Genomic DNA, 17,578 nt, shown 5'->3' with positions numbered 1-17,578 from the left:
ACACATTTGTGGTTTCGGACACTATTTCAGTAATGCAATCAGAAGTTCATAGGTTGTTCTGATTTCCCCATGCATGCACATTTTGCTGCGTAATCGCAGCGCATGTTTACTGACAAAAATAAGCAAACGCCATTAGGATGTTTGTAGATGGGGATCGGTGGTTCTTGTAGGGACCCAAGAGCACCTTAACGAGAAACGGAGACCAGGAGCCCAATCATGCAGTGTCGTTGGGTATAGGGGAAAGAAAGTATATATCATTATATACCCACAAAGGAGGGTTGCCTTTTCAGTGGGGGAAGTCTGCTGGGAATTTTCTGTTCCCGCTACACTCTACTCCTTGTGCTGCTAAGGTATTTTCTGTATTGACCTGAGGAAACGGGTCATGTCACCCGAAACGGGTTGTCAATTTTTAGCATAAATATTTTTCCAGTTGAACTGGTGCTTGTATCTTCTGGAGAGGGAAGCAATTACTACTTGTTTACACATTTTTTTAGTTTTAACATCCATATATTTTGGACGCCTTCACCCCACTCTTCTATCACTGCAATTTTTATTCATTAGAATAAATGAAAATCACAACCGCATCTGAAAGAATTGCATAGAAATGCAAGTGCTGTGCGTTGTGACGGCACTTGCGTTTCCTGATGCACGCAAGTGGGGGAGGGGCCTAAGTGGGAGCACTATAAACATGTGCGTTTTCCACAAAGCATAAATCTGAAATTCCAAAAAATGCATAATTAGGGGTCTCTGCACGCCTCTGTTGGTAGTCATTTCAGGCGCAGCCTGATCAGAATCAGAATCAGAATCAAATTTATTCGCCAAGCACGACTGGGTCATGCCCGGAATTGGGTTTGGCACCTTACACTTGCTCAAAGTAAACACAGGAAGTACAAAAAGACAAACATGCAGAGACAAAAAGTGCAGAACAGTCCATACTATATACAAAAACAGGGGTGCAAAATGGGCAATAGAATACAGTAAAGTGATCAGTGTCAGTGTCCAGATTCAGCATAGAGTTATGTTCGCTAGTTCAGTCAAGTGAGTTCAGGAGGTTGACAGCAGAGGGGAAAAAGGAGTTACTGTGCCTCGAAGTTTTTGCGTAGATGGCTCGGTACCTGCGGCCTGACGGTAGACGGATGAAAAAGCGGTGACCAGGGTGTGAGGGGTCACCGGCAATCTTCAGTGCTATGGAGCGTAGCCTGGAGATATGTAGGCAGTCGAGTGAGGGGAGTGGTCTCCCAATGATCCTTTCCGCCGATCTAATGATCCTCTGAAGTTTGTATCTATCCCTGTTGGACGATCCAGCGTACCATACAAGGATCGAAGAGCAGAGGACGGACTCTATGGTGGCAGTGTAGAAGTTCATCAGCAATTCCTGGGCCATGCCGAACTTCTTCAGTTGTCGGAGGAAGAACAGCCTCTGCTGGGCTTTCCTCTGAGTTAAGGTGGTGTTTTCCTTCCAGGTCAGGTCATTTGAGATGGTGGTGCCCAGGAGGCGAACGCTGGCCACTCGCTCAGCTTCAAAGCCATCAATGTGGATTGGTGGGGGGGCAGGAGCATGCCTCCTGAAGTCTACTATCACCTCAACAGTTTTGGCTGTGTTAAGGACCAGTCTGTTATCTCTGCACCACTGGCATATTCTGTCGACCTCCCGGCGGTAGTCCTGTTCGTCGTTGTTGGTCACCAGGCCAACGATGGTGGTGTCATCCGCAAATTTGATGACCTTGACAGAGTTTTCCCTGGATCTACAGTTGTTTGTGTAGAGGGAGAATAGGATCGGTGATAAGACACAGCCTTGTGGGGCCCCCGTGTTTGTTACCCTTGGTTGAGAGATGACATCCCCTAGCTTCACGACTTGAGACCTGTTGGTCAGGAAGTCGGTGATCCACAGGCGAAGGGTGGGATGGACATTTAGCTCTTCCAGATTGCTCTGCAGTATGCGGGGGCAGATGGTGTTAAAAGCCGAGCTAAAGTCTAGTAGAAGGATCCTGGCATACGTGTTAGATTTGTCCAAGTGATCGTTTACAAGCTCTAAACAGATGTTGATAGCATCATCAGTGGATCTGTTTGCTCTATATGCAAACTGGAATGGGTCTAGTAGGGGGGTGGCGTCGAGCTTAATGTGGGACAGAACTGCTCTTTCAAAGGTTTTCATGATGTTGGAGGTGAGGGCCACCGGCCTGAAATTGTTGAGTTCGGAGTTTCCCTGCTTCTTGGGGACCGGAATGATAGTGGACTGTTTGAAGCACGCGGGGACCTTGCCTTCCTGAAGGGATTTGTTGAAGATGGGGGTCAGGATGGGAGCTAGCTGCTGTGAGCATGTTTTCAGGCAGGCTGGTGACACCCCATCAGGCCCAGAGGCTTTCCTCGCATTCAGTTTTGACAGGTGGAGGAGGACGTCAGCTTCACACACAGCTGGTGGTGGAGGGTTCAGGTCTGGGACATCATAGTCTTTGGCTGTGGAGTGGGCAGTAGCTGTCTCAGGCTCTGCTGCTGCCTCCTGGTTTTCAAACCTGCTGTAGAATCTGCTTAGGTCTTCTGCTAGCTTGGCACTTGGCGTTGCCTGCTGGGGGGAGGGCTTGTAGTTCGTGACAACTTTGAGCCCTTTCCAGACAGCTCGTGGGTCATTTGAAAGGAGGTTGCGTCTCAACCTTTCCGCGTACTCCTTTTTGGCGGCTCTTAGTTCTCGCTTCAGGTTGTTCCTTGCTGTCCTATAGTCTTCCTGATTTCCGGCCTTGTGCGCTGCTTCCTTGCTTCTCCTCAGTTGCCGTAGTTTGTTGGAGAACCACGGTTTATTGTTAGGGTAGATTTTGAAGGACTTGGTAGGTATGCAGGTGTCCTCGCAAAAGCTGATATATGAAGAGATGTTGTCTGCCCATTCGTCCAGGTTTGGGGCTTCCAATGCCTTCCAGTCAGTGCAGTCGAAACACGCCTGGAGTTGGAGTTTGGCTTCACTCGACCACACTTTGGTAGACTTGAGAATGGGTTTCATTGACTCCAGGCGCCTCCTGTAGGTGGGGATCAGGTGGACGAGAGAGTGGTCGGAGAAGCCCAGTGCTGCCCGTGGTATGGCTTTGTAGGCATCTTTCAGCACTGTATAACAATGGTCGAGGGTGTTCCGGCCCCTGGTGGGGCAGGCCACGTGCTGGTGAAAACGTGGTAGCTCATGGCGGAGATTGGCTCTGTTGAAGTCCCCCATTACGATGAACAGCGAGTCCGGAAAGGATGACTCCCATTGTGTGATGGTGTCGCTCAAGTCACGCAGAGCGTGTCTGGCATCGGCATCTGGAGGGATGTACACTCCTACGAGGACAAAGGAGGAGAACTCCCTGGGCGAGTATATCGGCCTGCAGTTGACTATCAGAAGTTCTAGCTCGGGGGAGCAGCTCTTGGCTAGTATCGAAGTGTTTAGGCACCATGATTGGCAGATGTAAAAACAGATACCTCCGCCCTTCTTTTTACCAGAGAGGACAGTGCTGCGGTCTGCTCGTATTAAGCTGAAGTTTGGGAGCTGAAGGGCATTGTCTGGGATGTCATCCCGTAGCCACGTCTCTGTGAAGCAGAGGATTGGGGTGTTGCTGCTGAGCTCCCTCTTGTCGCTGAGAAGACGGAGTTCATCTAGCTTGTTTGGGAGGGAGCGGACGTTTGCCAGGAGGACTGAGGGGATCGCCGACCTCAGCCCTTTCCTTTTGAGTCTCACTTGAGCGCCTGCCCGGCAGCCTCTCTTCCTTCGATGAGTAGGGGACGCATGGACAAGACCTGCGATTCGTTGGGCATGGTTCCATACCTCGTTGTATAGCAGCCTCACCCCCGGGTGGGTGCCGCATGTTTCCCACTGGAGGAGCTGCACCCTGGAGTAGATGTTGCGCTGGGGTGGCATAGGGGGAGCAGCTATGTGTGGGGGGAGTGGGGCAGTGGTGCTTATTGACCAGGACCAGGCCAGCATGCTGTGATAGCAGATAGTCCCTACCGTGGCAGACCGCCGGATGCAAGCTCACTAGCATAGCAGCAGGTAGGGTGATAGGGGAGCAGGCGCAGCAGATAGTCCATCCAGTGAGTGTGGCTCAGGCTGATCAAAAGCAGTGCACCAGGCCTGAGTGACTTTGCCAGATGTGGGCTTAGTAGTGGGCAAGCTGAAGGGCAGTGGTAGTGGTAGAGGGAGCAGACAGAACACAACAGCTGTATACAGTTCAGTGCAGCGCCAGGGTGCAGTGGTAGTTGGAGAGTTAATATATAATGTGATGTATGTACAGTGCCTGGGTGCAAAGATCAACTTGATAGACAGGCAGTACTGATCGTTCGTCTCAGGGCTGTGGTGCAGGCAGTGCAGATAGGTTGTGGGTACAGTTGTATCCGCAGCACAGCCGGACTGGAGCAGCCAGGAGGGTGCAAAGTGGCAGAGGGACGGAGGGGGCAGAGGTTGTCTATTTGCGGGCTTACCTCGCAGATGGGCTGATGTGGCGGGGGCTCCTGGAGCTTGGGGACACAGACCCGGAGATCAGCTGTCCTGGAAGTATGCCTTCGGGTCAGGATGGTAAGTGGGAGGCAGACGGTGCACTGAGCGGTGGATTGGCTGATGTCAGCTGTTTCTTCCCCGTGTGCGCTGCTCGCTTTGGGCTCTCCTCGGTGTTGGTGCGGGAGCACTTTTTGAGGGCCGCAGCTCGGTGGTGCGGGAGCACTTGTGAGGGCCGCAGCTGGATGGAGGTGGCCGCAGCTCGGTGTAGGCAGCCCTACGGAGCGCACTGAGGGGGCCGCAGCTGGATGATGGAGGACCTCTCCGTGTCTGTGGCAGCTGCACGTTCCTGCCTGGGAGCACGCCGTAGAGGCCGTGGCTGGAGCGATGGGTGGAGGCGGGCCACGTGTCTGTGCCTGGCCTGTGCTGCTGCTGCAGGCCGGATGGGCAGCCGAGGTGGCAGTGAAGGTGGTCGGGTAGTGCCCTGAAGAGTCTCCCGTGCGGAGGCGGAAGTTGTGATCGGTCCGCGTGCCGGAGCATGGAAGAGGGTCCGGTGTGCACTGGAGGTGGGAGCGGGTCCCGTGTGCTGCGATTCGGACTCCACGTGGGTCGCAGTCAGGTCTCCCTCCGAGGTGGTGAGAGGAGCAGTTCGGCAGCAGCCGAGTGGAGTCGGGGGTAAGCTGATAATAATAAATACGCTAAATGCTAACTAAAGTGTACTACAACTAGCTAGAAAACAATAAAAAATAAGTAGAAAAGACAAAACGAACTGGAGCTCTGTGCCGAGGCAGCCCTCTCGGGCGCTCTGCCAATTTTTCCCTGTTCTCTAAATGTGTAAACCATTTTATGGCCATCTGCCCCCAGGTTCACACTGTGTTTGTTAAGAGTTTAGGGTCTCCTCCATGAAGAATCCCTCAACGTGGTGGAAGAGTCCAGTACGAAATACTTTGCATGCAAACTGTTTTGAAAGCTAGTATCATCCATTTTGTTGCATCTGTTTTAAATGCGAGTTGTGTAACCTGCCTATATAATTAGGCATTGCACATCCATGCTGCTGGTCAATCAGATGCAGCCTGTATCAGAAAGTGTACTTATGGCTAGCTGCATCCATTTGTTATTTCAAATGTGCATTCCGTTTTAATCAGTTTAGGGTTTAGTGCATAGTTTGCATCTGTTTTGAATACAAGGTGTGCTCTGCACGCCTCTGTTGGTAGTCATTTCAGATGGGCCCTAATCCAGGAGCACTGCCAATTTTTCCCCTTAATCAGAATTTGCATGCAATAAAAACTGCTTGATAGAAATAGGGGTATTGTAATATGATTGACGCCTACTTGTAACTACTCAACAGGGCATGCTGGACTATATGGTGCACCAGCAGCCGTTAGTTTACAGGCTTTCTGAACGGCCAGATTCTTGGGACTTTCCGAGATCCACATATGTGAAAACGTCTCAGTACTGTTATAGTTTCAGAATTGGGTACCTCCGGCCACCTTGTAAAACATAAACAGAAAGTACTTTATGCGGAAAGTCCCGGCGGCAGTCAATTCATATAGTGTGTGCAATCACAACATATTTACTGTACACATCTATACAGCAACACATAATACACTAAAGAGGAACTGTAGTGAAAATAACATGATGAATAAACTGTGTATTTTTGCAATATTCCTCACTCTAATCTACATTCTGTAATATATTGACATCTGGTGACCTCTTTAATCGTGTCAGGTGCGCTCTGCAGAATGTTTGTGTATGAGAATTCCAAAGCCAGTGAAAATCATGTTAGGTCTCCCAGAATGCTCTAGGAGGAGAGATCTGCATAGCTAAACAGCTTAGGCTAAGCATTACTAGTAAGGGCGGGGCTACATAGCAATATATAGGTATAGGTAGTGTTTCTGATGCCGGAACCAGGAAAATTACCATAATAGTGGGTATCCTGAATTTACTGTGTTGTACTGTATGTTGCTACAGGGCCTCTTCTATTGGTCCATTTTCAAGCTACATTAAATTTGTAAAGGTATAGTTTAACCACTTCCCCTCCCCCGGGACGAGTAACTAAGTCCCTGCAAGTTCCCATAAATTCTTGCAGGGGCGTAGCTATCCAGTCCCTCCCTGCCACGCGTTACTGCTCGCCCGCCCACCCCCCACCCCTCGTGCTCGTTACCGCCGTCGATCGTTAGCTTCAAGATCAGTGATGGCTAACCTTGCCACTCCAGCTGTGACAAAACTACAAATTTCACCATGCCTCTTCCTCCCCAAGTTATGCTTAGAGCTGTCAGAGTATTGCAATGTCTTATGGGACTTGTAGTTCCACCACAGCTGGAGTGTCAAGGTCTCATCACTGTTCTAGATCAATGAATGGGAACACAGTTCCCATTTATTGGTCTACGTCCCCGTGTAAATGACTGCATCAGTCTATTAGACGGTGCCATCATTCACAAAACCCTTCCACGCAGTGAAAGCTTAATTGGTGGCGAAAAAAACAAGATATAGATGGTTTCGTTGTGATAAGTAGTAATAAAGTTATAGGAGAATGAATGGAAGGAGCACCGACAGGTGAAAATTGCTCTGTTTTTTTTTTAAGAGGAAAAACCTTTGGAGGTGAAGTGGTTAATATACAGTATTAGCATCTCACAAACCATCATTAACCATTTCTGCCACCCGGACGTGAGCCTTACATCCGGGCGGCTGCTCTGCTGCGGTGCCGCGCCTCCTCGTGCTCTCGCGCGCGCCCCCGTGCTGTCCCCCGGTAGCCCTGGGAATGGTTCCCGATCACTGAGCTGTGTCCCCAGCAGAAAAACCGAAGCGCTCTAACTAGAGGCTTCAGTCTTTCTGCAAAAAAAAAAAAACTACATCTACATATTTTTTACATTACAATTTACACATTTCCGACACCAAAATATTACCCAAATGAAATTTTTAATGGAAAAAAAATTACAATTAAAAAAACGAAAAACAAAACATAAATAGTTACCTAGGGCAGTGTTCCCCAACCCTGTCCTCAAGGCCCACCAACAGTGCATGTTTTGTGGACAAGACAAGACAAGACAAATAACATTTATATCGCGCTTTTCTCCTGGCGGACTCAAAGCGCCAGAGCAGCAGTAGGATGTGCTCTATAGGCAGTAGCAGTGTTAGGGAAACTTGCCTAAGGTCTCCTACTGAATAGGTGCTGGCCTACTGAACAGGCAGAGCCGAGATTTGAACCCTGGTTTCCTGTGTCAGAGGCAGAGCCGTTAACCATAGGACATTAGGCTAGGACTATGGTGGGATTAGATTGTGAGCTCCTCTGAGGACAGTCAGTGACATGACTATGTACTCTGTAAATCCACAAAGGTGGTTAATCAGCTCTGCTGAGACACTAATTACCTCACCTGTACATGTTTGTGGTTTTCGGCAAAACATGTACTGTTGGAGGGCCTTGAGGACAGGATTAGGAAACTCTGACCTAAGGGTCTGAACTTTTTAAATATGCATTTGAAGAAGGTATACTATGAACATTTTTTAAAATTATAAGCTTGTAAATAGTGATGGACGCAAAACAGAAAATAAAATATTGGCGCCATACATTGTGATAGGGACAAAATGTAAATGATGTCATAACCGAGACAAATGGGCAAATAAAATACATAGCTTTTAATTATGGTAGCGTGGATCATTTTAAAGCTATAATGGCCGAAAACTGAGAAATAATGAATTTTTTCCAGTTTTTTCTTATTAATCCTGTTAAAATGCATTTATAAAAAAATTATTCTTAGCAAAATGTACCACCCAAAGAAAGCCTAATTAGTGGCGGAAAAAAATAAGATATAGATCAATAAATTGTGTTAAGTAGTGATAAAGTTATTTGTGCTGTCACAACAGCCTCCTTTAATGTTATTTAACATTATTTATATTCTTTGTATTAGTATATTCCAGTCCCCCTGCAAGATTTAGTTATTTAGCATTTCCCAACTGTAACTCCCTGCTCAACAGCCTTGTCTAGATGTTTCTGCAACAGTTGAGTTCAGTTAGTGAGGAGATCCTGCTGTGCTTGTAGTCGCATCATATTTTTACCTATGAATATGCTCTAAAAAACATCTTTGTATGCTTTCAACGCAAGTAAAGATACTACAGATTATACTTGGAGTCATTATTTCATCGAGTAAACTGCCTGTGGAGGTTTCTGAATCAGTGGGGAGTCATACTGCTATACAGACTGGGTCTTCTGGAGTATGCCTCACACATAAAGCGGGAATTCGAAACAGAACAGTAAAAATATGATATCTGCAAGAAGGTAATGGGATTTCCTGTCATCTCATCAGTAAAGGACTGATCTGCAATACGATAAAGGATTACCTAGCTACACCTCAAACACAAGTCTACAAAGAGTAAATAGACGTTCAGCAAAAAAGTACAAGAATTGCCTGTCTGCCTTCCTACAGTGAATACAGTGAGTACAGACTGCTTCAGAAATTGTACATTTCTTCTGTTTGGGACTATCGCTATTAAGTTTAAAAAAAAAAAAAAAAAAAAAAATCACCCAGTTATAAGATTCATAAGCATCATATCTGCAACCATAGAGCATGTCTATTTCTGCGCATTCTATTAACATGGAAGATGAATTAATGCTCGGTCAAGATGATTCAGATAAACATGTTGTACTACCTGAGAGACCAAGGCGGTCAATACATCTTTCTCTAAAGGCAAGAGAGAGGTATGAAGCAGAAAGTGAAGGAATGTTTCATAGTCTGTCTGAATTGTGGATAAAAACGCTGCAACACATATCTGATATTGAGAAGACTGGCAGTAATGGAGAGCAATTAAACAATGCACTTACAAGACTTAAGAAGACATATGAAAATTACAGGAAACTCTCTGAAAAATATTCTTCCTTTCTATCGCAAGTTAGTACAGATCAAGCGTCAAAAGAGTTGGATGACTTTACCACTGCTGATCAACAGAGACATGTTATGTTTATGGAAGCCAAGTTACAGTTAGAGAATAGGATAGCAAATTTGATCGAAACTACATCCTGTACCTCTATTTCTTCTAGACACTCAAAAAAACCGTCAGTGCAAGCAACCTCTCACAGATTTACTAGATCAAGCAAATCGCTGCAGTCACTCTCCCAGAGGTCAGCATTAAGCATTCAGTTAGTCAAAGCCCGTGCAGAAGCAGAGGCTGCGAAAGCACAATCTTATTGCTTTGAACAAGAATCGACTCTTAAAGCGGACGCAGCACGCAAACAGGCGGAAGCAGCACGCAAACAGGCAGAAGCAACACGTGTGCAGGCAGAAGCACAGGCAGAAGCAACACGTGTGCAGGCAGAAACAGAGGCCCAGTTAGAACTTCTGCAAAAGAAAAGAGAAGAAGCAGCAGCTCTAGCAAGGTTAAAGGTCTTCGAACAAGCTGTGGAAGAGGAAGAAGGAATTAATTACCCTAGCCTAAAGTCTGCTGACGATCCTGCTAAACGAACTTTGCAATTTGTTCTGAACCAGAACAATGGATATACTCCCCTACTTACAGCTGAAGTCTCTGCACCTACCTGTTCAGCAAGTAAACAGCCAGAATGCATATCGTTAAAACATGAATCTCAGTTTAACACTGTACCTTTGAAGGATTCTGCTATGCTGTCCAACACTACAAGTCCAAGAGAACAAATCTATACACCTTGTCAGACCTCAGCAAGATATAATCACAAAGAAATATCACAACCAATTGGAACAAATCCTATGAATCTCATAACACAGTCTTTTTCAAGCTCCCATGCTCCAAACATCACACAGATCAAACCCTCGCCTGGAGTAAACGCATCTGCATCTCCATTCTCTCCATCACCACTGGAACAGCACAAGCCACATACTGTCTGCAGTGGTGACGCATTTCCACGTACAGAAATAAAATCAGAAAAGTCTGAAATTGAAGAAGTTGGCAAGTATATGATTCGCCGAGAGCTTCTTAACTCTGGACTAACGAAATTTGATGATCAACCAGAAAACTACAGAGGTTGGCGAGCTACATTCAAGACTATAATCCAGAACCTGGAGATTGAACCTATAGGAGAACTTGACCTACTTATCAAATGGTTGGGACCGCAGTCATCAGAACAAGTTAAAAGACTGAAATCTGTTCATTGCGATGATCCAGCAACGGGTCTTAACATAGTTTGGGAGAGATTAGAGAGAGTTTATGGATGTTCTGAAGCTATTGAGCTTGCCTTATTCAAGAGACTTCGAAACTTCCCAAAACTGTCTAACAAGGACAACCACAAGTTTCAAGAATTAAGCGACCTTCTTCTTGAAGTAGAAAGAGCCAAGGCAGACCCACACCTTTCAGGTCTTGTCTACTTGGATACAGCTCATGGTGTAAACCCAATTGTACAGAAGTTGCCACCGAATATTCAGAGTGAATGGGCAAAGAAAGGATCTAAATATAAACAGGAATATAAAGTATCCTTTCCACCTTTTTCTTTTTTCTCCAAATTCATTAGAGACATAGCTACTGTAAAGAATGACCCAAGCTTTTTATTTTTTGATACTACAGTTCTTCCTTCAACACCTTTAAATTGCAATACTCAAGGCAAGTTTAAGGACTCACGGAACTCTATCTATGTCAAGAATACTGGAATCTTCTCAAGTTCTCAAGACTCTGATTTTAAACCACAGCAAGTCAAGGAAAATGATCCTAGGTATCAATGTTCTATTCATAACAAGCCACACCCTCTTAGAAATTGTCGTGTGTTTAAACAAATGCCCTTTGAAGAGCGCAAATCTTTCCTCAGAGAACACGATATTTGTTATAGATGTTGTGCATCTACAGACCACTTTGCTAAAGACTGTAAAGTTCCTGTCAAATGTTTTGACTGCAACAGTGATAAACACATAACGGCTTATCATCCTAGTTCTCCCAAAGAAGTGCTTCAAACTGCTCAAGCCTCAAAGACCACACCAAGTTATGGCGGGGAGAGTACTGAGGAAATGACAGCATCTGTATCCACAAAATGTATTGAGGTATGTGAAGAAGGATTCCACAGAAAGTCATGCAGTAAAATATGTCTGGTCAAGGTATATCCAGAAGGACGACCACAGAGCGCAGTGAAGATGTATGCTATCCTTGACGACCAGAGCAACCGTTCATTAGCAAGTCCAGAATTCTTCAACGTGTTCAATATTCAAGGAGAAACCTGGCCCTATACTTTACAAACTTGCTCAGGCCTGGTTAAGGTATCTGGAAGAAGAGCACATGGTTTTGTGGTAGCATCTGAGTATGGAAACACAGAATTTCCACTTCCAACACTTATCGAATGTGATCAGTTGCCAAACAATCGAGAAGAGATCCCTACACCAGAAGCGGCTCTTTATCATCCTCATATGAAACACATAGCCAGTTACATTCCACCGCTTGATGATGATGCAAAGATTCTCCTTCTTTTAGGCAGAGATATCCCAAGAGTCCATAAGGTGCGACAACAATGCAATGGATCAAATGATGCCCCTTATGCACAGAAATTAGATTTTGGATGGGTCATTATAGGAGATGTTTGCTTAAATACATTTCAAGAGTCTTATGATGTGTTCTCATGCAAGACCAACATCAGAGAATCTGAATGCACCTTTCATTCACTTAAACATCCTTTTAACTTTCAAGTTCAGGAGAGTTTCAGTTTAAAGACTTCATGCGATCTACAAAAGCAAATCAGTTGTAAGAACAGTTCTCATCAAGACTTTGGTGACACTATATTCCAAATAACTCGTGATGACAATAAGACAGTTCCTTCCATTGAGGATAGAGTTCATAAACATCTTGAATAATGAATTCTTCAAGGATGAAACTAACAGTTGGGTAGCTCCTTTACCGTTTCGTTCACCAAGAATTAGGCTTCCAAATAACAAGAAACAAGTTATTTCTAGGCTAACTTCACTTAAAAAAATTCTGAAGAACAAACCCGATATGAATGATCACTTTATAAAGGCAATCACTAGCGATGATGGAAAGGTTCGCAAGGTGAAAGTGAAGACAGCAAGAAATGGTAGTGTTAAGACTTTGTTTAGACCCATCACGGAGACAGTCTTACTCCTGCCTTCAAATGAAGATGTCTTATCTACTCGATCCAAAGGAACAGCCTGATATGCCTTCGAGTCTACTGAGTTACATCCTTTCTCCAGTGATGGAAGATTCTTCAAAGATCTGCATTCAAGAATTAATGTTTGTTTTATGTTTTCTCTCTTCTCTACAAGTCTTAATTATACTTATAGTTTTCAATGTTAAATTGTATTATATATAGTGGTATCTACCGATACCAAGCGGGGAGTGTACTGTCACAACAGCCTCCTTTAATGTTATTTAACATTATTTATATTCTTTGTATTAGTATATTCCAGTCCCCCTGCAAGATTTAGTTATTTAGCATTTCCCAACTGTAACTCCCTGCTCAACAGCCTTGTCTAGATGTTTCTGCAACAGTTGAGTTCAGTTAGTGAGGAGATCCTGCTGTGCTTGTAGTCGCATCATATTTTTACCTATGAATATGCTCTAAAAAACATCTTTGTATGCTTTCAACGCAAGTAAAGATACTACAGATTATACTTGGAGTCATTATTTCATCGAGTAAACTGCCTGTGGAGGTTTCTAAATCAGTGTGGAGTCATACTGCTATACAGACTGGGTCTTCTGGAGTATGCCTCACACATAAAGCGGGAATTCGAAACAGAACATTATTAACGAATGAATGGGAGGTGAAAATTGCTCTGATGCATAAGGTGAAAAATCCGCGGGCTGAAATGGTTAATGGGCACCAGGTCTTCTCTTCACTGTCGCTTTGGTCACTCCGCCTTGTACAGCTGTTTGCATGTAACACCCCTCCCTCTCTTCCGCTTGTTGCAGGACACGAGTACGCTATGGATAACCTGGCATTCTCGGCTGTGGTGGAACCGGAGAACGCAGTGCGGGACAGGAAGTTCCAGTGGGTCGTTGAGCAGAGGCTGGAGAAGAAATGCGCGGTGGGTAATGCAAAGTATCATGGGAGACATTTTTTGGGGGGGTCACTTCCTGTAAGGAACTGGAGCAATGAGGCTTGAAGGGTCTCTTAGGCCTGGCACACAGCATGCAATGTTCACTTCAGATCTTGCTTCTGGTCAAGCAAATGATCAGATCGGGCAAAAAACATTGCAGCCAATTGATTACTGGCTAATCAGTGCCTGTTACTGCTGCTGTCCCCTGCAGGGGCAATACCAGGAATTTTAAGGAGGGGCGGGGATTCCTAAAGGTCTCTCTCAGCCACGCAAAATATAACAATATGGTAGGACATTAGGCTATGACTATGGTAGGATTAGATTGTGAGCTCCTCTGAGGACAGTCAGTGACATGACTATGTACTCTGGATATATTTATTGCCACTGAGATCTTCCGCAGCACATTACAAAAACATCTGTAGCTGGTAAAGAAAGCGGGCGGGCTGGCACATAGTGCAGGCAGCAACATGGTTGCAGGATGCCTGCAGACATTCTGGTATCGCAACTAGTGCCTGTCCCCAGACACTGCCCCGGTCAGAGGGGGGATTCTGGGCACCAGTAATCACCCCCCTCCCCCCCCCCCCCAACTTGCCTATGCCCTGCATGCGGCACCACAGCTACGGCCTGTGGGCCACATGGTATTGACAACTGTAGAGGGCTGTGGGGGCCACCAGAAGCCGAATTCGGCCCCCAGGCCGGACTTGGACATGCCTGACCTCCGAGAAAACTCAATAGAAAAAGTGAATTGAATAAGGACCAAAAAGTCAGTCTGGAACAAGCTTACAGATCAGGGGTCAGGAACCTTTTGGCTGAGGGAGCCATAAACGCCGCATTTTAAAATGTATTTCTGTGAGACCCATACAATAGGTTTCAAACTGGCACAGTGTGCTTGCACAGCAGAGGGCTCACATCCCGTTGCCATGGTGATGTGTACACAGTTGATCCGCCAGGCAGCAGAAGTGTCAGACATGTCTTTAGCTTCTCTTGGGTTTCGGCAACATCAGCAATTTCCCCAAGAGCCAGACAGGAGAAATACCGACTAACAGCTTGTACAATTAGCTAGCTGACTTGGGGGTTGATTCACTTTGTAGGATGAGATCACTGCACTTTGGCCCAATAAGCTGCCTGTCAAGTGACAGGCAGCCAATTGGGCCAATGAAAGTGCAGGGATCTCGTCCTACAAAGTCACTGGACCTGACAGGGTCCAGGGTGGGACAATTGGAGTGGCCGTTAGTTTTGGGGTAGCGCGAGTAAGTTAGTGGTGCTACAGCAGTAGTGTGCCTACTTTGAAACTGTTACTTGCGCTGCCACACTAAGCTGTGCTGCTTGAGCAATGTAGCTTAGTGAATCAACCCCTAACAGTGAGCCAGATGTAGCCATAGGTTCCCTACCCCTGTTATAGCTAGTGAAGTATGGAAAGACTGGTCACCATTATTCTTGCATGCTTATTCCAGATAAGTGTGTCATAAGTGGGTGAAGCTTTGAGCAGGCACCCTCATGTGAGTATTAATGGTTGTTGTCTTCTCCTTGCAGAGCCCGTCCACCATAGGTGAGGAGAAGGAGTACAACCCGTTCCTGCGCACGCACTGTAGAGACTTGCACCTGGCACTGGACCTCCAGCGAGCGCCGGACGAGGAATGGAGTCACTTCCGCGCTCGGGTGCTGGAGGAAGTCCGGCGGAGAAAAGACCTCTTCAAGGAAAGATAGTGCTGCCCCCTAGAGGAAACCGGACAGCTGTGCAGAGTGACCTCTCCCCCCTCAGCCAGTCGTCCATCCTCTTCCGAATCTGTGATGTCCACTCTGTTATCGTGTTGTGAGCCTCGTCCTCTCTGCGCTGCTGGGGAATAAATCTGACTACACTAAACCCTACCGGGTAGAAACCGTCTTCCTCTCTGCAGGATGGGGGGAGTCCTCGTCTGTCTGATTGGTAACCATGGCACTACTTGTATAACCGCTTCCCTCCAGTGGATGTGCAATGGCACAAAACCTGAAGAGTCAAAGTAATAATGACCACTACAAAACCACGGGGGAATCTGGCCAACCACAATACAGCTCTGTGGAGATGGACAAATCACAGGACAGCTCTGTGGAGATGGACATATAGCACTGATACTGAGGGATGGAACAAGACTGGCTCGCTCATCCTGGATGCACTCTAATCTGCACTCGTCCCCCTTTCGACATGTGAAACCATCCTATCTCTCGGCACTCTTGCTCAGTTCCTCTGCTGCTGTCTCCAGAGACAATCTCCTAATCCATCACCCATCCCGTCTCTTTATCCATTCCAGCTCTTCTCCACTCTCTCTTCTCCATCTCTGACTCTCTCTATCTCTTCCCTGCGCACTCTGGTTTGCGCTCTCTCTCCATCTACCCCCCCCTCTTCCCCTCCACAAACAAGTTAATTGCTGTGAAGCTGACACAATTGCTGAACTGTAGCCGCTGCCCACTCTGGTAGTGATACCTGATGGCTGCATCGCTCAATCTTGTTTTAAAGTATTATTTTATATAATTTTGCAGGAAGAAATGTCATTTTTGCTTTTGGGAGGTTTTTCAGATTTTGTGTACATAACAGTGTGTGTGTGTGTGTGTGTGTGTGTGTGTGTGTGTGTGTGTGTGTGTGTGTGTGTGTGGTGGGTATACAAGGGTGTGTGTATGTATGTGGTGTGTGTATACATAACTGTGTGTGGGGGGGGGGGGGTATACAGGGGTGTGTGTATGTGGTGTGTGTGTGTACAGGGGTGGGTTAGAGGGTGTTTAAGAATAGTGTAGATGTCTAAAATACTAACTATGAAACTTGAGCCATCCACACTAAGGTACAACATGCCGTACACACAATCCTCAGTTACAGCCTTAGGGTTCAGTCTCCAAAATGGCTGCCTCTGTAATGGGCTCTTTCATATAACTGGTTTAAAAAAAAATTTAACATCCTAAGTGTTTTTGTTTTTTTATTAATGAATCCACAGAAGAAAATGTTTTTGCTTCCACTAGACACTTTTTTAACATACTATATGTGTTGAATTGAATTAATGATTTTCGTTGGATATACAATGATCTGGAGAAATAACCAGGGACGGATCTGGGGGGGGGGGGGGGGCGGGGGGCAGGCGGGTATCTTGCCCCAGGCGCAGTTTGTTGAATTCTTAAAAAGGCGGCAAAATTTGGATGGGGAATGGCAGTTTAGGCGCCAAAACCTGACCTTTAGGTGCCAAAACTGGATGGGGAATGGCAGTTTAGGCGCCAAAACCTGACCTTTAGGCGCCAAAACCTTACTTTGCCCCAGGCGCAACTTGGTCTAGATCCGTCCCTGGAAAAAACCTTCACAGGCATACATGTATTGGTCATTCTGTCTGTAACCATGGCAGTGATGTCACTTCCTGTGGTCTACATGTGTCCTGGCAGCCATTTTGTTGGCTGGGAGGTGGAGTCACCTCAGTGTTTGTTACGCGGCACCTCAGTTGTATGCAGGTCACATTCTCACAAACCATCTGCTGATCTCTTATGTACAGGTACTTGGCTTTTTTTACATTATAATATGCTTTTATGTGAAGTCTACTCTGTATGATTTAGGATTGTTGCATTATGAAGTCTTTTTATTCCCAGCCGTAGAGAATAGCCAGCCCCTGTGGCCCATTCACACCAGCAGTGTGGTGGAAAGATGTAGAGTGTGCTGGCATCCAATCAGGATCCACCATCTAACTGTGCTGACTACTGTAAACTGAAATCTGATTGGTTGCTCTGTTCTGCACATACTGAATCCGAGCCTAGCAATCGATTAGGGGTTGTGTGATTGTTGAAGATGTGGTATAGATTTGTAGAGATTTCAGAATTAAAATGGACATTTTACTGATAAAAATGTGTTTTTGAAAAATGTGTAAAAATTGATGACCATGTATGGAGAATGGCTTTAGGTGACCCGAGGCAGCAGTGCTGGTTCTGGGGTGGTTCGGAAACCCTAACATTACTTTGCCAAGGATAGAAACCAGGGGAGACCTTGTGCAGTGCAGCAAAATCTTAAAAAAAAAAAAAAAATATTGAGTGGTAAAAATGTACAACCCTCATCTGTGTCCTGTCCAATCATGGCGAAGATTGCTAAGCTGTTAAGACACTGAGGTGGAAGAAAAAGCAATTGAAT

At 45.9% G+C, this 17,578-nt stretch overlaps 1 protein-coding gene across 3 annotated transcripts in view; it reads left to right on the top strand.

The window, feature by feature from the left end:
- Positions 1-15,955, top strand: part of LOC137525178 (probable hydrolase PNKD) — a 137,244-nt gene extending 121,289 nt beyond the window's left edge. Inside the window, exons 8-9 of one of the 3 annotated variants that reach the window (XM_068246071.1) lie at positions 13,319-13,434; positions 14,980-15,955. In XM_068246071.1, coding sequence (XP_068102172.1) covers positions 13,319-13,434; positions 14,980-15,153 — 290 coding nt within the window. In that variant the 3' untranslated portion in view covers positions 15,154-15,955. Of the gene's footprint in view, positions 1-8,422; positions 13,195-13,318; positions 13,435-14,979 lie in introns of those variants that run through there. The other 2 variants (XR_011022884.1, XR_011022883.1) reach the window with 2 other exon arrangements.
- Positions 15,956-17,578: the final 1,623 nt, after the last annotated feature.

The sequence above is a fragment of the Hyperolius riggenbachi genome, chromosome 7 (assembly GCF_040937935.1).
Source record: "Hyperolius riggenbachi isolate aHypRig1 chromosome 7, aHypRig1.pri, whole genome shotgun sequence".
Classification (NCBI taxonomy): domain Eukaryota; kingdom Metazoa; phylum Chordata; class Amphibia; order Anura; family Hyperoliidae; genus Hyperolius; species Hyperolius riggenbachi.
The sequence above is the reverse complement of the archived record's forward strand: the minus strand, read 5'-3'. Positions and strand labels throughout refer to the sequence as shown.